The sequence below is a fragment of the Saccoglossus kowalevskii genome, chromosome 12 (genome assembly GCF_978046115.1).
Source record: "Saccoglossus kowalevskii chromosome 12, keSacKowa6.1, whole genome shotgun sequence".
Classification (NCBI taxonomy): domain Eukaryota; kingdom Metazoa; phylum Hemichordata; class Enteropneusta; family Harrimaniidae; genus Saccoglossus; species Saccoglossus kowalevskii.
In genome coordinates, this window is record NC_140652.1 from 22,112,349 (window position 1) to 22,135,367 (window position 23,019).

At 36.4% G+C, this 23,019-nt stretch overlaps 2 protein-coding genes across 3 annotated transcripts; both read left to right on the forward strand.

Annotated features, from left to right (window-relative positions):
• The first annotated feature begins 3,961 nt into the window (after nt 1-3,961).
• Nucleotides 3,962-4,954, forward strand: LOC144349665 (uncharacterized). Of its 2 annotated transcripts, none has more exons than XM_085506184.1 (2): nt 3,962-4,418; nt 4,597-4,954. In XM_085506184.1, exons 1-2 carry the CDS (start codon nt 4,368-4,370, stop codon nt 4,726-4,728), a joined length of 183 nt encoding a protein of 60 aa, XP_085362310.1. In that variant the 5' UTR covers nt 3,962-4,367; the 3' UTR covers nt 4,729-4,954. The 2 variants fall into 2 exon arrangements, with proteins under 2 accessions (XP_085362310.1, XP_085362309.1); XM_085506183.1 differs by having other exon boundaries at nt 3,985-4,418; nt 4,604-4,954.
• A 4,925-nt stretch (nt 4,955-9,879) lies between these two features.
• On the forward strand, nt 9,880-10,884 carry LOC102803490 (G protein-coupled receptor 161B-like). Its single transcript, XM_006814902.2, has one exon. It carries the CDS (start codon nt 9,880-9,882, stop codon nt 10,882-10,884), a length of 1,005 nt encoding a protein of 334 aa, XP_006814965.2.
• The last annotated feature ends 12,135 nt before the right edge of the window (nt 10,885-23,019 follow it).

Below are 23,019 nucleotides of genomic sequence, written 5' to 3' on the forward strand. Positions count from 1 at the left end.
CGGCAGTCGTCGTGCCGCGTCCTGTTCGATATGGGACTCATAGCGACGTATACAGCGCGTGTAAAATACATTGTTTATTCACATGAAATTCGAACACGCGCTGCGCGACGACCACCGCGCTTTAATCATAAGACTGATATGTAGTAACGAATCCAGTACGTTTACGTGACAAAGGTCTTTCGATGATCTTTGCATTGGTGTTTATTAAATATCATTTACATACGCAATTTAATGTGAATCAATAGAAACGACATAATTGTATTTACAGTCATGTATGCCGATACTTAAATATTCTGATTGGCAAGTCATCTTTAATGCTCGCCAGTAATCAACCTCACAGGAAATAACATTTGACTCATATTGATCGCAACTATAACGTAATACAATATGTAGAACGTTTTTAATATCCCCGGTAATAAACATGATGTGAATAACAGAGGTTAGACTCCCATAGGCAAAACAAATATTACAATAAAACATCAAAGTGACTCTCCTTTAACAGGAAATAACATTTTACATCGTATTTAACTTCAAAGGACCGTGCACACTGTGATCTACTCCCAGAAGGGTAATGTCAGTCACAGCTTTCAGAACTATCATCATAAACACATTTATTTTATTAATTTTACTGATCGTGCTTTCTGTTGATGTGGATGCAAAGACACAACTAATGGTGAAAAAATTGTTTGGAATTTGTCAGCGTACATCAATCAGAATAATCCAACGAAATACTAGTATAAAGCCAGTCTTCTTCAAATGACGCAGAGTTCTCTGCCACTTCGTTCTTGACGGAAGCTGAAATCGATTAGCCACGTGCTCACTTTCGTAGCTTGTTAACAGTATCAGGGGTAAATGTGTGTGGCATATGTGTGGTTCGTTGTTTGCATCTTCTTCATTTCTTGCATCTTAACAATAAACGTCGCATATTTTAAGGTAATACAGATTGCAATAATGCAGCGTAGAAAGATTGAAGCCGCAAGTACTGGAGTTCCCACCAGCGTACGTTCGATAGTTTAGACTCGCTTTGACATTCGACATTCGGCATTGTCATTGCTGCGTACTTCATACAGTGAATGCCATTTGTCGCAGTAAGGATGTACACGCTGCATTCAGACACCAGAACACAAAAAGCTGAACACGTGACACTGGTGATATTTTCAATGGCCTCCTCTCTCTTTTCGTTCATATATTTCTTTACACACGGACGATTCAACCTTATACAATACAACTGTATGTAACAGCATGTAAAAACATATTTGCAAGTGGCTGACTACTCCCAAAACACTGATATTATATTTCAACTACTTGTTCTTGTTAGTTGCTAGGGGGAATTGATTTTCTTGTGTATATGAATATTTTGAAATGAATGTTTCGATTTACTGCTTTCCTGTCTTGAAACTCAACAAAATATAGTGTGTTCACTTTTGACAATTTGTCTCAAATCAATATTTTTAGTAAAAGTGTTATGCCGTTTCCATATTCCCACTGGCATGTTGGAAACAATATTGGTTAATCAGACAAGTGATAATTGCCCGCCAATCTACTGTTATTCTCCGATAAATGAATTTTCTGCATGGAACCGATTTGTATTTCTCCACTATATGCCTCTCAACTTTCTCGAATTCAATACGACAACATCAGTTAACAAATATATCGCAAGAATACATAACATTTAAGAAAAATCGGGTTTAAGCTACGAATTTCATTTCCAAATAACATATATATAATTGTGGATGTTTGGATTTTTTATAACTTTGTAAATTTCTTGAAAGAGGAACTACGTTTTCACCAACGTTCTCATAGTTTATTATCCGTGTAATTCCGAAGTTAACTTACCTTTTCGCCGCCAAATTAGTGAACACGATATGACAGTGACATAACTTGTATATATTTATGAAGATATCATTCAGATAGATTCCCCTGAATGTACATTTCACACTTGAATCCGCTAATATCCACGACGTTGGCAGCAATAACAGTTATAACTCAAAGTAACATCATTAGAACAAAGACTGATTGTTTGGTAAATCATTTCTATTAAATAAATGATTTTTGATTAATTACTGAATAATATTCTGTATTCTACACAATATGTATGATTATTTTTGTAATTACGTATACCAAAACCGTAAACAAATAGTCTATACCGTGTATGTGTATATATTTCAATTTAAACGCAATTCCACTCTTGTAACTTTCTTCGTAGTTTCTCAATATTGTGTAAATATATTTACTAGACTAAGTGGTGCGTGTTTATATATTTACAATGTGTCTGTAATATATTGTTTGTCTCTGCATGGTGAACAGAATTGTCTCAGTAATATGGGTAGAACGTCCTGACCACGATATGTATAGGAAATTGTACGGGTTCGTGTAGGTTTACAATTCTAAACTTCTATCACGGGGGGGGGATTTTTTCTCTCTGGGTTCTCCACACTTGCCAGGGGGGAATCTCGTCTGGTCTCTCTATCGCGTCCCCTTGAGGTGCGGGATCGGGTTAGTCACTTAAACTTTACAGTCAAATAAGACACACACAACGAAATACGTTTCAACTCTCGTCTTAGTCGGTCAGTCGAGCACTCTATAAGACACAGCGCCCTGGGGAAAAGTCCCCAAGACTATCGCAAGGCTGAACCAAGACTAGCCCAAGACTGCGTCTCTCTGGTGTTCTCTCTCTCTCCCACTGAGACCAACGACTTAGACTGTTTATTACTTATTAAAAACTTAACCAATTACAAAGCAGTAAAAAGACTCTAGGGCGGGGCCTTCACACATTCAACTTGCACATAGCCAATCAAACTAAGTACTGAACAAATCATATCTTTTGATTAATCGTTCACTACATTAATAACCACGAATACCAAACTGTCAGAAATAGCGGTCCGAATAGCGACGGTTATCTCGTAATTAGTTCCAAATCACTGAGTCGAGTTCCGTCCAGAACTTCAAATAGCCGAAACGATGACAGACATAACACAGCCATTCGCTAGTAATCAGCTAATTAAGTCGGACAACAGATACGCAAAAACAAATTCATCACACTTCACTGTTGTGGGTAGAATGTTGTAAACATCACGAGGCCGACCGACTTATACCACGAAATAAGAGAAAATGGGAATACAAATAAAACAAATATCCACGGTTTTGCGATGTTATTCGGTGGTTGACCAATACGGATCTGCATATGAATTAGCCATCGCCCTACATCTGAATATTCATTTATTTCTTCTGAATGGTATTTAATGTAATGCGTGATGTAATCAATGATCTGATTGGTCGACAGACTGACTACACATACCCAGGTGGATCAGTTTGTAATTTGTGCGGCAAAACACAAGCGTGTCATTCATTCCCACTCTGGCATTACTTCAGCATGGACACCTATTCGGACGTCTTCGACTCTGAGTATACTCCCGAAATTGAAAGTTTCTGTTCTCAGTTTGATATCGAAACGCCACTGGACGATTAAAAAGATTTCACGCTAACGAAGAAACAAGAGCGTGATAGACTTGCACTTCCGGTTGGTAAGAGACAATTGTCTGCAATACAAGAATCGCGCATTCCTGCAAACACACGCAAGTCGACTAACTGGGGCGTCTCTGTTTGGGATGCATGGGGACGTGGCAGAAATGAGCCTGTTGAAAAGTATGGTGTTTCCAGTAGCGAATCATTTATTACCGTACCAAGCTTGTGCCACGAGATGCATGCGAAAGAGCTAACATCCTGGTTGTGTCGTGGAGGTGCGCAGACGGCACCGAATACCCGTCCAGTAGTCTCCGCGTGCTATACAACGATATCTACGCGATGAATGTCTACGTTCTGATCTACGTTTCATGGATACACAATGTTTAGAATTCATCGAATTCCATAAAACGCTCGATGGCGTTTTGAAGAATATTGACAAACGCGGGATAGGTTTGCAGAAACGATAGGCAGCACCATACACTGACGATGAAGAAAAGTTGTGACAGAAGGTATTTTCCCTGGTTACAGCAATTAGTTTGAGCTATGCTGCCTATTTCTATGTGTGTAAAATATTTGCACTAAGAGCAGTCGAACATTCGAATCTCAGTTGAACAGTTTGTTAAAGGGACGGACAAAGATGGGGAATATATCGAGTCTCGTGGCCGGCTATGCAAGAACAATCAAGGTGGGTTATACAACGCAAGAAAAGTGCCATACAAAAACGTTCGCCAGTATAGTAATCCAAAAAATCTGCGTTGTGTGATAAAACATTGACAAAGTACTTGAATTGTCTACCCTCATATGGTCCATTTTACCTACGCCCCTGTGTCAGCAAGGGTGGGACATTGAAATATTCTAAGCAAAAGATCGGGATTAATACTCTACGCCAATATTCGTCGAGAATGTGTGATCTGGCAGGCATAACAGGATACCACACAGGTCATTCTGGCAAGGTTAGTATGTTGCAATCACGTTCATTAGGAAGTTAATAATACACGCTTGTTCGTCTTTTTTGTTGTACGAGGCAATAGAATATTAAGTTTTGGTAATTATGCACGTGGATTGCGAGCTTGAAATGCTGACTTCTTTATTTGTTAATGTATAACTGATTAAATTTTATGTTATTTCGAGGTTACAGCAGCCACTTCTCTATACGAGAAAGGCTTCGATGAGCAACTTGTCAAAGAACGCACCGGGCACCGCTCTGCTGATGGTCTGCGCACATACAAGCGAACCAGCACTTCACTGCAGAAAACAGTCTGATGCTCTGCAGCCGCCAAATCCAGTGGTTGAACTTGGCATCAAGGACCAAAAAGAACGCGTGTCATCACCTCATCGCACGCAACCAACGGCGACCACCATTCAAAGTGAATCTATAGGTTTCTTTCAAGGCATTTCTATTCAAATTCAACATGGCGATAAAAAAGTAAATATTGTGTTGTAATTTTGTACTGATGAATTCATTAAAAGCAGGTAGTAAAGCACCTTCCATCTGTCTTGAATATTTCATTGAGTGACGGTGTTACGTATCATATGTAAATTAGTAAACCTTCACGGTTACATTGATATTCAAATTATAGTAAACCTTACAGTTTTATTCATACATTAATTAAGTCTATGCATAAAACTGTGAGGTTTACTAATTTGAATATCAATGTAACCGTGAAGGTTTACTAATCTGCATAAGAACAATAGGTGTTACACTTATAAATGAACGCTTAGAACAATGGTACACGTGACCTAGAGTGGTATTAACTTATATAATGTTCTCCGCACGTCGTCTGTAGGACGGCGCTCATTATAAATATGATTTCGAATGGCTATATACCTGATGTATATCTCAGGTGTCATACACAACCTAATCGATCATTACTGAGATTGATATATTGCGGGTGTCACGCCTTGCGCAGGATATGTATCCTCTTTCAGAAACTCCTGGCAGATCTTCATGTGTATCACTGGGGCCGAATAAGTTTATCTTACGTACTTAAATTTGTATAACATGATTTAGCATAAAACGTTTTTTTTTTTATATTTAATAATTTATTGTCGTCGTGTCACACAATATTTGTTGATATTACATGCTATTATGTCGACATTATTTTTTTTAATTTTATTAAGCCCATATAACATTAATTATTATTAAATTCGTATATTCGTAATGCCAAGCGACAATTCTCAACAGAAACACGCACAAGGTTTTTGGGGAAAAGTGTATGAATTTCAGACAGCTTTCATTATAGTACGAGTCACTTATGATTATCGACAACCTGCTGTCAATGACTATTTTTTCCAATATCGGTGCTAATATGATGGATTAAATTGACGACCACAGACAATGTCTGTCATGGCGTGAGTTGGCAACGCTGGTTGCTATGGGCACGTATCTGATTGTAATTTGACGGTAAATTTAAGCGAGTAATGTCCCAGTGCGACGAGTTCGGATATGACGTCATATGCTAGTAATAATGTTAACAGAATTGGCCATGATTGGTTATGCGTTAATATCAGTATGGGTACTAGTCATTTCAATGGGATTGGCGAGCGTAAATTCAGAAGGATGGCTTTTGCAATATATTACTTTGCTTGTAATTGAAGAAACAGTTGGAGTTAGAGACGGACGTGGCTCCGATCAGGCTCTACTCGTAGACAACATAATACCGAGCATTTCGTGTTGTGTAGTTATCGGAGTAAACTAAATATTCCCATGAAATACCCTTGGGTATGAATAATGGGAAATCAAACGATCCCGTGTTGCATAGGTGACAAGAAAGATGACAACTGTCACACAAATCTACAATAGGAGCTGTATCTTCATGACCCACTTCAAAACAACATGCATACACATGGAAATTCTCGCTCTTACTTGAAAATAAAGTCCTGCCTGCATTATCCTCGGGAAAACTATTAAAAATATTATTGAGGTCGCAATTAAATTATAGATTCCAGTTATCGTTCAATGCTTAACATACTTATTTTACTTATCGCTAAATTTATGATCCATATTTAGAAGTACATTGACAACGCAGATTGTTAAACAAATGCAAATCACCGTTAATTTTGGCAACAAATTAGGTATCATAATATTCTGTCTTTGGGTTTAAAAGACATTGCATTATTGTGTGCACGCCTACCGGAGACTGCATTGCTCACCCGGAAATCACCGCAAGTGGGCTCTTTTTTTTTCCTATTTCTGAAACACATTTAATATTTCCAAAATAGTACATTGTACTAGAAAATATCTCATGAATAACAATATCAGATTCATTAAATATTATATGTTTTGTAATTTACTTTCAATAAACTATGTATTGTAGGTTCATTACCTTGATATCCGGTTTATTCCGTGTACTTGTTTCGTGCACAGACATTGAGATGTGGACAATAAAATAGTACATACTATTGCGAACATTTGTATCGCTATCACCTGGCATCACTTTAATTATGTACATATTTGCATACTATATTAGTATGCGATAATCTGATTGGCCGATGCACTCAATTCGTTATTGTGACGACTTTGTAATATTTTTGAGAAATTCCTCAAAGTTGAGTGAAAGCCCGATATTAACAGACGGTCATACAAACTGAACGTATGTTAAGAAAAATTTGTACACATTTGTGTAAAACGTTTACATAGTTGCTAGATTTGTTTGGCAATTTGGCTTTAAGTGCGTATTGGTGTTGAAGTCGAACATACAGATTTGCTGTTTGTAATCTTAGAATGACAGGGTAAGGGGTTAGTTTCCCCAGTGTACCCGTCGCCGATTTATCATACAATTTGAACAAATCCACAGAAGTTAGTAGAATTTTAAGAATGTTTCTCTAAATATATTGATTAATTTGTATATAATCAATTCGTGACCGCGTGATATCGGATTTATTAAATTTGTCTAGTAAGTTATTATTATAGATATTAAATGGTCACGAATTGGAGATCCTTTATTTACCATCAACTGTAAAAGTCGCCCATGTGAGCTCAGTTTCTAATTAGGTATGGTTGGTGCAAATTACATTGTACCACGCATTGCCTCAAGATTGATGTATTGTACTGCTTCGAATGTACCTCGATGTGTCATTCGTGAACTTGGCAATAATCAATAAGATATTTGGTTACTAATGAAGGTGTTCTTCGAGTGTAACCTAAATGTCAGCTTATTAAATTTTTGATGCAAATATTTTTTGTGCGAGACCCTGCATTAGTGTGTGAAATCGAATGTGAAAACAGGACAAGTGAAGGTACGACCTTATTTTATTTTCATACACAACATAAATATAAAAATGAGAGAAGAATAATGTAAGTGGATGTCATTTTCTGGGAATATAATCTATTTTGAGTATCTTGTTTTTCAATTCCAGTAAAAAAAGTATATAATTCAATGCCGGCCAGAATAATTTTCAGAACATACTAGTCAGATACAGGTATTGATATATCAGTGTACACCATTTCTAAATAAATATTGTTGATGTAAATGATATCGATTTTAAAGATTTTCCAAATGATGAATGGGTTACTTTATTCACGGATGTGTTTTTTGTCACCTCTATATTAAATACATGTATATAATATTCGTATAATGCACTGAATATACGGTTCTGGTGAAAACGCTTAGTACGTAAAAGTCCATGAGATCGATGGTCATATTCTTTTCCACAAAAAACATTGATTCTCGAATATTTCTAATACGATGTATCTCAACACAAAACACCCACACTATACATTATCAATATGTTCTATTTTACAAGAAACAAAAACAACTTCATCTAAGATAGTGAAACTCACGAATAGTTCTGGTTGTTCAACGTATACATTTACGTTTCGTTCGGAATGTAGAGCTACCTTTGGCAAATCTCTGAGAATGTATGCAAATGCAAAGAGTCGCCTATTTGATAATTTTCGTTTCATACGCCACTATACATCTGCTGTTCCTTTCACTATTAATTTTACCTACAGTATTACACCAAACTGTGCATTCATAATCATACAATAAGCTTTATTGTTGGGTTTCTGTAAGGATAAAATCAACAACAAAAGAAGACAATGAAAAGTATAATTAAACTAGTGCAGGACATATAGTGATATGTTCACAGTGTACGTTTCTACTCACCAATACGGATACTATTTCATGTACATATCATGAAATTTGTCAATTCATCTTTCTCGCCAGTTTAGTTAGTTAACATAGTTTTTTGGTTTTAACTTTGTTATTTAAATTATAAATTAAAGACAGAGGAAGCTAAATTAAATTATTTCATTGTTCAGAGTACCGTTTCTTATTACACACGTAAGCCACATATGAATTCGCTAACAGCTGAATAAAATTAGAATAATTTACATTATTCAGATTTGAATGTTAATATTACACACCTCATGATCTTTGAGTGCAATCAATAGTGACATTTAGTAGAACGCACTTAATTTCACGGTTCAATGCATATTCCAACTTCTAAAATATGATGAACATTTATATGTACATACCTCATATTTCATTCCCAGATGGCAAACACTGCGTACATTCCGAAAAAAAAATGTATTCAAAAAGAAGTTTCAATTTTCTGAACTGCGAAGTTACCACACGCGAGATAGGAAGCTTTCTCTCCTCTTGATAGTCACGAATACTCGTAGATAAATTTGGATTTAATTTTATTCACAAACATCTGTTAAATTGTTATAGTTATCATCCACATTATCTAACCAATATTATTGCCAACATCTATGTGTGACTGAACACAAAAGTCGACCTGAATTATAACGAAATTTTTATTGGCACGTTCTCAGTAGTGAAGTTACCTCGTAAGTGTTAGCGCGTGATGCAACCACTTTTGGTAAAGGATAAATTCATTACTAAATTAAACAGATCAGCAATTGAAACTTAGTTTCCCATACAGTTAGGCAAAGCAAAGAAACTCTGTCATCACTCCTAACTGTTTTAGATTAAATATTTTACAATAGAATGTATATCGTCTTCGTGGGCTACTTCGAAAAAAATATCTTCTTGACTTGTGAGTCTGTGATTTTGACACAATGTGTTTAACTTAGCATGAGTATTATAATAATAAATGATTTGACATTATTATTATTTATTTTTATTTTTTGTTCATTAAAATATTATTTATTGTGTTTGAATTTGTATCGCTTTTACGTGGTTTTAACATTCAGCTGGTGTACGAGTACATGCAATTTTGTAAAAGTCTAAAGATCGTTGCACACGTTGCTGGAAATTCTTGAATGTGATAACCAATACATTACTCGCTGTCCACTGAAAAGGCGTTAAATACGCATGCGTATATCACGTCATTTACATCGTCATTTAATAACGGAGAATACTCTAATCCGAGTCTCGCGGATGGTTTTCTAGTTGAAAATTATAAAAGACAGAAGTCGTGATAACACTCACAGCGTACAGCTACAGGATGTCTAATATCTCACTTGAAATATGTACATTGACCGAGGTTTATGTGATGACACCGGAGGTGAATCGTCTCATTTTTTCGATCTACTTAATTTTGACAATAATTATGGTTTTCGGGAATGGCCTCGTTATCTACGTCCTGTCTACATCTCCGAATTTGGAAGGTAATCAGTATAAATTCATCTTTAGTCTCTCGCTGATCGACCTTACACTTGCAGTTATAATCACGCCGGTGTTCGTGATGTTGTACGTAACGCAAGATGAAACTTTGCGGGACGCCGTGTGTCAGTTCGCGGGATGGTTTGGATATTCATTGGCATTAACATCGTTGATGAACTTGACTCTTATCAGCCTTGACCGATATTATGCGTGCTGCCACCCACTACATTATCACCAAAAGTTGACGCCACAGAGAGTTAAACGCTTGATACTGGCGTCTTGGATCTTTGGCTATATACTGGCAGCACCTCCGCTGTTTGGTTGGGGGCGTTACGTATATGTACCTTACGAGCTCACATGTGGTCTTCTCTATTGTCGCAATGTGGAAACCATGTCATACCTATCAGTAGCTTCAATTACGTGTTTCCTTCCCTGTATCCTAACAATTAATATCGTATATTATAATGTGATTAAAGTTGCTCGGAACCAACGTAAAAAAATCCAAGCTGTCAATAACGCAGTTTTTCACAAACGAACACACGATGTAAAAAAATTCCAAACGGCTTTCACGTTTGGAGTAGTTATCGGTGCGTACTTTTCCCAGTGGACGCCATATGTGGGTGCACGACTGTATGGGTTCTACTTCGGTGATACAGCTGCCGTGCAAAAAGCTAAACTAGCAACTTTAATAATATATGGTGTTTGCCCAGTCCTCAATCCGATCATATACTCGTTTTCGCACGGACCTTTCAAAAAAGAAGTCAAAAAGAAGTTAGGACTAGTCGCCAGAAATGTTGATATCACTCCTACATCTAAAGGTGATACAACAATTGTGGTGATTGGTTAATCGCTGCATCAAATGAAGATGATCTCGCTTGCCTGTGAACACCCAGCCTGGACACACGTAACATACGAATAAGTTGTCAACGTCACTTCAATTTTGAATGTTGTGGATTTTTGAACATCGTATTGTGTACTTTCAAATGAGCAAATACACAGCAGATATATACCAGTTTTACATGAAGAAGTGGTGATACATTGAAAGCATGCCACGAAATAATTCTGTTTTGGTATTACTTTTGCTGTGACTGATCGGTAAATCAATATTTAGTCCTATACAAGGCATCAGTGTTCTTTGTACATCATTTTCCTCTAATTAATCAAATAATTTCATTGTTTATTGGCTGTAAACGTATACTTTACCTCAATATACATTATGTATATGTATGATATGCATTAGGTTGCCAAAGCTGTTACATCAATCATTGTAACTATAGTGTATATGTCTAGCATCAATTTTATTGATGACCCCAAACCATCGCACATTTGTCTCAAATAATAACAGGTACCTAATATGCTGAGACGACATTATATAACTGAAAATCGTTCTTCAATTATTGGAATTGGATTTACAGATTTAATGGATCACGATCATCGCATAGTCAATCACATGAAATATACCCTAGTTTGCGTATCATTTTATACATTAAAAGTAACACTGTAAAACAGAAAATTCTCAAATTATTTATTATATTCAAATATTGATTAAACAAGAGTATTCAACATTGCTGTTATTGTTAAATATATAAATAGATTAGTGTATTCACATATACGAGACTGAACTTGAATGTCATGAATATGTCATGTTTATACAAACAATTGAAAAGACAAAATAACTATACAAGTACGATTTGTTCGATGGATGTGAGCTTTACTACACACGAGCATCGACTCGTCAATGGTTTCTTTTCAATACTGGAGTGTCTGTGAATTCTTTTCTTGGTCAACTATTGGTATTGTGTCATTAATGGGGTGCGAGATTGAGGCAGATGTGCCGGGTTTGTCAATGCTATAACATTCCTAAAAATACGATACTCGTATAAGAAGAGACTGTACATTACTTGTCGCGTATGATAGTATTAAACTTGTGGAACGAACAGAATCAAGCTATGTATATATATTGCATAATTAGCAGAACAATTCCCATTGTTACGGTGTGGTCAGACCCGTCATCGTACGCTATGCATTAGTGTTACAGCGCAACATTCTTTTAGCAGATTAAGATTGCACATATTATCCCAACAATATATCGTATCGTATCGTATCATAAATGTCAAAGGCAGGGCGAAATTCACAAAAGTTAAAAGTGAAATTAAATCCTACTTAAAACTGCAATTAAAAGTGACATTTTAAAAACAATTTAATAGTAGATATTTGTTTTGAGAAAAGAGTCTAATTTACGTTAACAACTAAGATGAAAAATAAGAACAAAATGAGCACCAAATAAAAATTCTTACAATCAGGAGAGTGTTCACGGTTAAATGATCAATGTATTTAGTTGGTAACGAAATTTGAATTTTGAATGGAAGTAAAAATGAAATTGAAAGTTAATCCAACAATCAGAGTTAAACTGGAAAAACGAAAGTGAAATCTAAAAAGAATACTAACTATTTATCAAAAATTTAAATTAAAATGAAGACGAAATTTATAGCTTATATTTGAAAATAGTTTGGTCGCATTTTATATTAATTGTTATGACGTGACCATTGATAATAAAATATTGAGACAGATAGTTGGAAACTAGAGACAACTATTCACTTTCATTGTCATAAGACACTTTTCGGTCAGTAGGCATGAATAAAGAGAATAGCTGGTAAAATGCACAGTTATCAATTTTCCCGACTTACACCAATGTTCAGCCAGAGAACGGACGAATCAACTCTGAGGCATTTCCAGTAACCGGTGGTTAAGTTTGGTTATATGCATAGTACGCGTTGCTTCCTAACAACTAGGTGGACGATTTAAATTTGGCGGGAAATATCTGATTTAACATCCTATAATTTCAAGAACTGTGAAAAAAACAAGGTTTCGATACGCTGATATATTTTGCTGGAATACAAAAAAGTTCTGTTCAAAATGTCTTGTTTTTAGATCATTGCATACTAGTAATCGATACATACTACGCGACGGTGTGTGTATGCTCCGAATAAAATGTTGTTATGCTGGTCTTGTGCCAACCGATCATCATGTACGCAAGAGCTGCTCTTGTGTCGGTCGTTAGTCTCTGTAATGGTATTTTAGTTATTTCTGATATATTTGTTATTTTCATTTAAATTTGTTATTTTCAGATATTTACAGATATAACTCCCACGTAAGCAGGGTATACGTGAATTAGTTTTAATTTACCGGTGTTTTGTTTGTTTCAGAAAATTAATAACGTAATATGACGCACACAACTAATGGCTTGGTGTACAAAACCTCTGAATATATTTTTAAATGTATAGTGTTTGTTGACTCGACTACGACAGCTATCTGCACTAGTGGACAAAACGCATCGACAGTAATCCTCAAATTTCGCGATTCCGCAAATGGACTTTGTAGTTAATAAAATTGCTATTACTGTAGCGGGTGTTTAATAAATATTACATGAACTGTGGTAGCAATAAAAAACATACGTATATCTGTATTGTCAAACTTACTACTTATACTGTAGACCTACGTAAATGCTGATGCGATCCGTGTGCAGCTGAGCTTACTTGTCACCATAGAGGGCGACTGATATTAGAGAAAAAAACGCTTTTTATTTAATGCGCCTAGTTCATCCTTCATTCAGTGAACGTGTGATGTGTGTTGAATATTTGATTATAATTTCCTACTATATAATATTCCATTCGAAGCAAGGTCACTAACTGGGTCACCTGCGTTGCGTAGGCCTAGGTGGAAAGCTGTTTCCTACTTGGCTTGTGCAACGAAACCATGCCACCTCGTCTCTACGTATACCTTGTGTAACTAATTGCCGCAGCTTTCAAGTCTATTTTGTTACCATATTTATAATATTTAAACTGCTGTTTTAAGGGAAACTACACTAATGATATTTAACCAAACGCTTGGCCAGAGTGTTGGTTTTGTGTTAGTGACTGGTGATGTTTTGCTGAATTACGACTCGATAATTGCTGCACATAATTTTCGTGGATCACCTGTAACTGATTTGCAATTATTTCGTGTGTATCGTAATCACAGGTTTAGTAATCATTATGGGTATTTGTAGTCTGTACACGGTGAGTGAAATGTACATTGAAAGGTAACATATTTTACAGGGCACATGTTATTTTACAATGTCGGAATATGTTCTATTTTTTATTGAGTATGTTGTCTATAGCCGACAAATAAGGTCACTGATATCTTTGTGTTGGAACGAGTCCTAATTCTGCGTCCATTCGCACATTTTGTTACGAGCATTTGCCAATAAAACTTCATATCATACGTAATGGAATGGGAAAGAGTTTCTTAAGAGCCCCAACCCACTAACCTACACCCTAACCTCCACAAATAGTTGTAAGCTGAAAAGGTGTATATACAATTAAAACGGGGCACTGGAGGCACTAGATAATCTTCTCTGAAAATGAAAGCTAGTAATTTATTAACTCTTAGATACTAATTAGGTTGGTCATGCCTCAATTCCTACTTTTGTGGAAGGTTACTGTATTACAAATGGACATTCATGATTGCATTTTGAGGTAGACAACATAAAAATAGAAAATGATATATTGGTGGCATTTCACAATGTAATTTATTTTTTGAGTTAACCACTCTCCGTGACAGACGATGCGAGGTACGTACTGTGTCATGGGATGAACAACCATGACTAAGTAAAACTTGTATCAACGCCAAGAAACTAGAACTGTCCACGTGATATTCCGTATTGGAAGCACTGTAATATTGTGGATAGTATGAACTGTAGACTCGCATTTGTGAGAGTTGCTGTTAAGTGGATGCCTGTGACCGGTGTAACGTGCATACCGCAGAAATGCGTTGGGCAAGTATCGAAAACGTTTTAATGCACTGGTTGAGACGTTGTGACGTCACGCAATGAAACGTTAATGATATCATCAATAGACAAGGTTTCATTAACAATTCGCAAAAAAATGTTCGTATCGTTGGTGGCGCTATAGCAGACCTATTGTTGTGTCCAATGTTATTCCCTCGACCAAGGAAGTTGTTTTGTTGGCGTTGGTTTGTTGACTGTGAGAAAAATAACTGGCATTTTTTACGTACGAGTGCCATTATGGTAACGATGAATATATTATATTTTCTAGGAGAGTTTTAGATCTGGTTGTCGTGGTAACTTGCAGTTGTATTGACGTTTTCAGTCTCGGAATGCCTTCTAGTCGTACATGGAGCGATTATTCCTGTACCCACAACACACAGTAAAACATAAAAGCTGCAGTTTGAATGGTACAAGTTACAAAATTGAATAAAAATGACCAACGAAAAAAAGAGAAAGTAAACCAAATTAGATATTTAAATCTATCGTCAGTACGTTATAACAGAAAACCGACGCCAGACTCGATCATTTGTCTACGACCTTTCACTTCATGGAGGTTATGTTTTAGGTGGCGTTAGCAGTTATCGATGAATTCTTATCAATATGTCAGGTGTAACTCTTGACACGAGGACGAACCAGTAAATGTTGATCAAGATGTGTATACGGGTACCATGGAAACGACAATTTCGAAAATGATTTGATAACTCAAATTACGGGTGATTTCTATGAAATTTTCTTAAGAGGGTGGCCATCAATTAAACAATCCGTTAAATGTTGGTAGAAATGTGGAAACGGTTATTGTAAAAACAGTATTTTCGGAAATATACTTAGAATTCAATGTGGTGGATTCTCATACAATTTTCATGTGCAAATCCAATGTTGTTGCAAGGGAAATAGCAGTTTCGCGTATGAACATATATTTATAGGTGGATTTTCATGCAATTTTCAAAAGGGCACCAATTAAAAGAAATTGGTTGAGATCTGGATATCGTTGTCATGGGAATATTCCCAATGCCTTCCCTGCCAAATATGTAGTTAAGCTATTATATTTATAGGAGATAAGGATCCAGGTTGTTAAAAGTGTCATCACCATTGCTAGATAGCGTCAACTGATTTCTTGTGTGAACAAACCTATTAAAGACTCTTAATTTTGAACTTGGAAAAATTAGAGTCCCGTTATGCGAGTGTAATAAATACGACCATTTACACAACAAATGCGTGCACGTGAATGTCTTTGGTTTGTGGATGGATTTGGAAGAAATCCCCCTACCGGGACAGTGAGTCTTTCAGTTTCAAAACACCGCGTAAGTAATCTCAGAAGATTACTTGACGCAAATGATTCAGACAGCATTAAATCACAGTTTGCCCGTTTGATACTAAAGTGCACGATACAGATCAGTACTTGTACTTTAATATTCACACTCTGCTTGGCCGAGAAAACAGTTTTTACTCAATAGTTATTCGAAACCAAATCGGAGTTTGATTCGTCATAAACTAAGAATGTTTGCAGGACACGCATCAGTATTCGTTGGATAGCAAATCGAAACGACCAATACGCATGTGCGGTGATTATTAAGTACCAAAAGAACAGGGCACATGTATTGTTTGAATTTCATTGTTTTGTCAACGAAAACTCCGGTGTGTACTACAATAACAGTTTTCAGTTCATGATAAATTAATATACAGTGTCAAAAACAATGAGGTCACATATTACTGATTTCTCGCTTGTTCGCTACGACATATATATACATACTTCATATACACGAGATTTTGCTAAAAATGCATGTTCTCTTCCACACTGCATCTTTAAACGGGTATTAACGTTCCTTTCTAAACAATTAGACAGACATTCTCCGAATCACACGGTTTAGCTAAAGCCGGCCATTCATAACCGGCCCACAAACCCGTGCGTGATCGTGTTAGGAAAAGCTGCATTTCACTGCAGTTAAGTTGAGTCAATTTATTGGGCGCGCCAAGAAGCTGGCGCTACCAATCAGCGTTGCTGTATCATAAATTTGAAGATCCGGGGGGGGGGGGTCATCACAGATTAAAACAATGGCGGCGTGTAGGCTTTGCGCCGTCTAAAACAGGATGTCTATGTTCGTTGACACATTTCCAAATTTTGTTATTCCAACGTTGAAAATTGTTTGTGGACAAGTGAATGAAGACCATGGAATGTTTAAATATTTGTGCAAAACGTGTTTTAGTAAACTGTCGAAACTGATAACACATCTACTTGTCCGACCCGGTCTTCGTTGCAACTAACACATCATTTCCCTTAGATACAGCACTAAAGTTTTTTTTCTTTTGATGGTCAGTAAACTCGTTCACAGAGAAAAAGCTAGCAACACGTTGATTTCTATATTCAACCGAGCTAGCGCCATGATTTTTATGTAATGTGTCGTTTCTATCGTGAGTTCTGATTGAATAATGCAAATGAGCCCAAGTAAATTTTATAATCGTTCGAGGGCGTGCGACATACAATAAATCGTGGTGAAATCTGCAATTGGTTAATTAATGTTGAGGCTTCGGCCGAATAAGTGGTCCTTGGCTGGCGAAGATGTTAGAAATATCGCATGTAGCAAGCACGATTTGAATATTTACTGAAAAATGGCATTAAAGCGTAATGGTCGTTGTATCCAATATGGATCCCAGGACAACGTATACAGCATATGTAAAATGTGATTTTGGTTTACCGAAAATCCCAACAAATGGTTACCTGCAAACATGTATTGTATATTGTGTTTTTTCATCAATATTTCCTAATGATAAAACAGGAAAATCTTCTGGTTGAATCAATTCACTGACGGAAACAAAGTTATTGTTAAAGACACTCAAATAATGCACATGATAAATAAATGGGAAAATGACGCACTGTTGCAAGCGTTATGGAGTATACTTTTTAAATAATTAAAATTAATATTTTAAACAAGAAGCATGTTGGCCAATATAGCTTTGCAAAGTGATCCACGATATACTAACAGAAAACACTTGTAAGGGCAGAATGTGATTCTAGTTTGCTTTCTGTAATTTGTTCCAGGGCACCTATGCGCCGAGTTTAATTTAAATCTGAAGTGTTTTATTGTCATGTAAATAATAGGTGGGGTATACAATATTCTAAACTACTTCTAAATTACTCCTATAGATACCTCAGAACACGTGTCACGTGTCATTGTGATTATCGATATATCTATTGCCGTGCACGCGTTATACATCATATAATATTTTATGTCTGAAATTGCAAATTTTACACACGTGTCTTCAGTTGGTTTCTGTGAATATATGCTTGCATAATTAATGAATTCATCTGCAACAGTACATTAATGAGACCACATGACCAAAATGTGTGCTATGATTTATTAGTCAAACCGCTTGATCGATTATTGCATCCTATATATTAATATACATGCTGTCGCAGACATTCAGTATGGTACTGGCTGCATGTTCCTTACAAAAGTGCTTAAGATATTACCATTATGCACATTAGTGAGGTAACATGGCAATATATGGTCATCTGGTGTATTAATCAAGTTTCTTTTCCAATGCTCTCAGCTTAGCTTTGGTCGATTTCCCTATCTGAGTTTGAAATACTGATATGACCTGATATGACCGCGTCGTCTGCAATGTGCACTGTTTCCGTCTTTGGGAGATCATGCAAATTACGCAATAAGTCAATGTTATTGTTTGCGTCCATACTTTTATCTCAAAAACAAAGTGTACAGTTTTCCCGTTGTACAAGTAGTTTTTCTTATTTTTGAAATAAAAGGCATTCTAGACGTGTTTCAGTTTAATTTTTGATAAAATTATGAGCCCAATAACTTTACAAATGCAATAACCTTTTATTAACCAAAAAGCAAAATTCACAAAAAATAACTCTACCGCATTCTTAATCATGCATATTAACGAGGTAGCTTGACCATATATGGTCTTCTAATTTGTATGAATCGTCTTTTGTTTAAAGTGCCCGTGCAATGCCCACCCTCACGTTTCCTATTTTAGATGTGTCCCACTGAAATGGGCAGTTATTGATTTTTTTGCTGAAAATGATTACTCGTATCCAAGTAAATTTGGAATATTTCTCGTGTTGTAGCTACGCCCACCCACCGTTTTTTCTTCTTTTTTTTTGTCTATTTTTTTTTGAGAGAGAGTTTTTAGTCGTTGTGTTGTGTTGTGGGCAGTTGCAGTGAAACGTATAGTCATAGTGTATGTATTCACACGTTTCTAATCGATCCGAAGGTGCAACATCAGTGGACCATGGAACTATAAATATTTTTTGTGCTATAACCGAAACAACTCGATCACGTGATCTCCCGAAGTCGCCCGAAAATGACCGATAGTCGGAGACAAACGTTCATTTGCGTAAATCGGCTTATTTTTTAATGCGACGAAATAAACAGTCAAAATAAACATTCGACATCGCGGCAACTATCATAGTTCAAAGGAAACGAAGTGGTTGTTCTTCCTGGGGTTTATAGTTCCATGAGTGGACGAAAGCCACTTAACGTAAACCTGGCGCAACACATTTGAAAGAAATAGATTCCGGACCAGCCCATGATCACCGAGGCGGATTTTAGAAGAGAAAGAGACGTCCGGCAAGTGTTTCAAATGAGTTAACTTTTTTTGCGATCGTGATTATCGTTTTATCGCTTAGTCCCTGTTAGGTAAAAGGTAGCAATAATTTTGACAGTGACACGAAAACGAAGCGTCGGACAAACAGGAAATTACACAGCCCTTACACACTTCTAATTGTTTTCATTTTCGAAGGCTAAAAGTTTCTGAATTGTTTGGTGATTGGTGTTGAATGTCGAATTCACACCTCTGTTCTTTTTTTTACCTCCATGCTTGCAGCTTGATCTGCTTAATAATTTATGAAATAAGAATTACCAGTTGAAAGTCATTCTAACCATAGGTCTATATTGTAACACGACATATTCGTGCTCACCACTTCGCTATGGCCACCATAGAACTAACTGCCTATGCCGACACTTTCTTCAGTTTAGTTGTGTCTTCTCTCTTATGCTGAGTGATTTTCTTAGATTGATCTGTCAAAATAAAATACATAGTTGTTTAATTTTCGCAGTGTTTAAAATCATATCATGCTACAAGAAAATATATAATATAACTTCACTATGGACGTGTACAAAACGCATGGAGCTTAAAAAAGAGCACCAAGTTGTACGTAGTGGGGCATAACCGGACTGTATAGACAAACACCATACAGATGACCCATTATTTGCAATGACCAAGATGAGGTTTCCATTTCGTGTTGATTCAAACAGCAGAAAACGTTTTTTTATTTGCTCGACAAGGAAAACTGGGTATCGCAATTAGTCATAAGTCTCTGCGTATTCAGTCGTTGTCGATATACTGTACGCGTTACATATATCCAATCAAATTTACATTCCTTGAAAATGATTGTTCTCAGAATCATATTTTAAATATTACAAAGTAGTATGTATCGTCACTACAGTTTTGCATCAAACGTTTAATTTAGCAAATATATAAACGTCAAATTGAATTCATCGTCTGGATTATTATCACTATGAGTTAGTTCCTCGCATATTTTACTGCGAGTGATTTTTTCAATCCATTTGGTGGGTGACATCTTCGGATAAAACATTCGTAGTCGTATTGTGATCGAGTCAGTCAATCGCAGTTGATTCGGCAACAGCCAACATAGTTCTGGTCCGTTCAGTCCGTCCACGTGCTAAATTCAAATAGCAGTTTACATGTGACACAATGAGAGTGACAGTGGTTTATCTGCACAAGGCTGCGCCTTCTGTTTTAGCATTCAGTTTGTAATCCTTGATTCTTTCAGTTCTGTAGGACAAACAGGCTCTGGCCACAAATACAGTAACGGTAGTTTATTTGCACACGGCCGCGCCTGCTGTTTTAGCGATTCAGTTTGTATAAATCCATGATTCTTTTAGCTATGTCACATTCCCTCAACACCCTGTTGGGAAACGCCTTTGTTGTTTATCCCCGATCGCCCATGAAGGCGCGACAATGTCATATAAATCATTATCGGATAATTATCGTCTAATAAAATCTAATGAAATTCTGGCAGAGATGTCTAACTTAGACATTTTTAGACGATATTATCGATAATATCGGAGAAAACGAACTGTCCCAATAGTTGCCCAGACAGACCTGTCTAACTTAGACATTATTAGACATTGTTAGACGATATTATCGATAATATCGGAGAAAAACGAGCTGTCCCAATAGTTGCCCAGGCAGACCAGTCTAACTTAGACATTTTTAGATATTGTTAGACGATATTATCGATAATATCGGAGAAAAACGAACTCTCCCAATAGTTGCCCAGACAGACCTGTCTAACTTAAATTTGTTTAGACATTGTTATTGTTGTCCAGACAGACCTGTTTAACTTTTTCCCCGATATTATATCCGGATCCGGATATATTCAAAAAAACGGGAGATGCCTTCTGGACATTTTGATCTTTGCAGCTGTGTAAGGATTTTAAGAATCGACCAAGAATCAGGGGAGTTACAAGTAACTGAATGTCTTAGTGTTTACCTCAAATAGTTTTTGAATATATAATGAGCAACTTTGAAACGATATTTCTCGCTGTTGCGGATTTTGCGGAAGGTTTCCAATATTTTTTCGGAGAGAGCTTATCGCTGCGTTTTGAACGATCATACTTCTTTGTGTGTTACCCGTTTTGTTTTCGTGTTCCGGGATGCCGAAACATGAGATAGCTCGTGTCATGTACATATCTCTCCCAAAGAATCAGCGTGATCCAATAACGGTAAAAACTGGAGGTGCGTTATTTTTGTCGCGTTCGACTTCATAGTACGCGATCTACGCGTTGTTCAGTGACTGTTTCAATTTTCTATTGTGTGTCAGTATTGTTGCTATTTCGAGTTTCACTGATTTTGTTTGACTTCCGTCATAGTTTTGTATAAAAATAGCCCAGTAATTTCTTTTTATTCCTAATTTCAGGAAATGAAAAACACGAGATCGATCAGGGGTTGCAAAGTTCTACAGAGAAATTGTCATTATCTTCGTCAAAATGTTCTCCTAAAATAGCTTCCCACTCGTAATTATCGTCTTCAGATTCGCCAAATTTTTCCGTAAATGCCATTTTCGAAGTTCACTGACAACTCCTGTCGTCTATGTCACTTCCTGTCTTTATTTCTCGCGATGCATCGCGATAGTTGATTGTAATATGAATAGATCTCGCGTTATTTTGTGAAATATAATGAAAATGTTAGGATAAGAACTGATAACCTAAACAAACGTGGCACACATTACTTCAAAAGAAAACGCCGCGTTGTGAGTCTGTTGTATTACTAGTCTGAGATGCAACAGAGTACTGTGTATGTGTGTCTACTAGTATACTGAATATGGTTTATCATTACCTTATAAATATACATATAAACGATCACACTAAAAAACTTTGTAAACCAAATAATATCCCTGCCTTTACGGTTCTTGATTTCGACACGCTCCACTATTTTTACAACTGTGCCAATCACACTGGTTCAAAGTATGGAATAAATAATTTGATCTCAATTGTCCCGAGTATTGCTTACTTATTTAAAACGAGGTTAATTTCTTTATATTATCTCATTTGGTTTATGTATTGGCCAGTCCTACGGATATAATATTGTACTGACCACCACTGGTGAGATTATATTACCCAAATACATGGGAGAATTGGAATAGTATTATGTCCATAACAAGAGTCCATGTATCGTGCAAATAGGATAAAATTATCCTTCCAGTGATGACCGGTTCACGGGAAATGTATCATGAATGATCCCAACAACAAGGGAGATAATATTATTCTTCTGTGGTCCCAACAACAAGGGAGATAATATTATTCCTCGGTGGTCCCAACAACAAGGGAGATAATATTATCCCTGAGTGGTCCCAACAACAAGGGAGATATTATTCCTCGGTGGTCCCAACAACAAGGGAGATAATATTATCCCTGGCTTGTCCCAACAGAAAGTGGGATAATATAATTTCTGATTGGCCACAGCAAGGGAGACAATATCTTCGAGTAAAATAGTAATACGTAGTTATATTGTGATTTTCAAAATGTTCATAATCTTGGGTTAAATTATGCTATTTTGATTATTATTGCATTCTCCACTGGTGAAGTGGAATATTTATGGTCATAATAA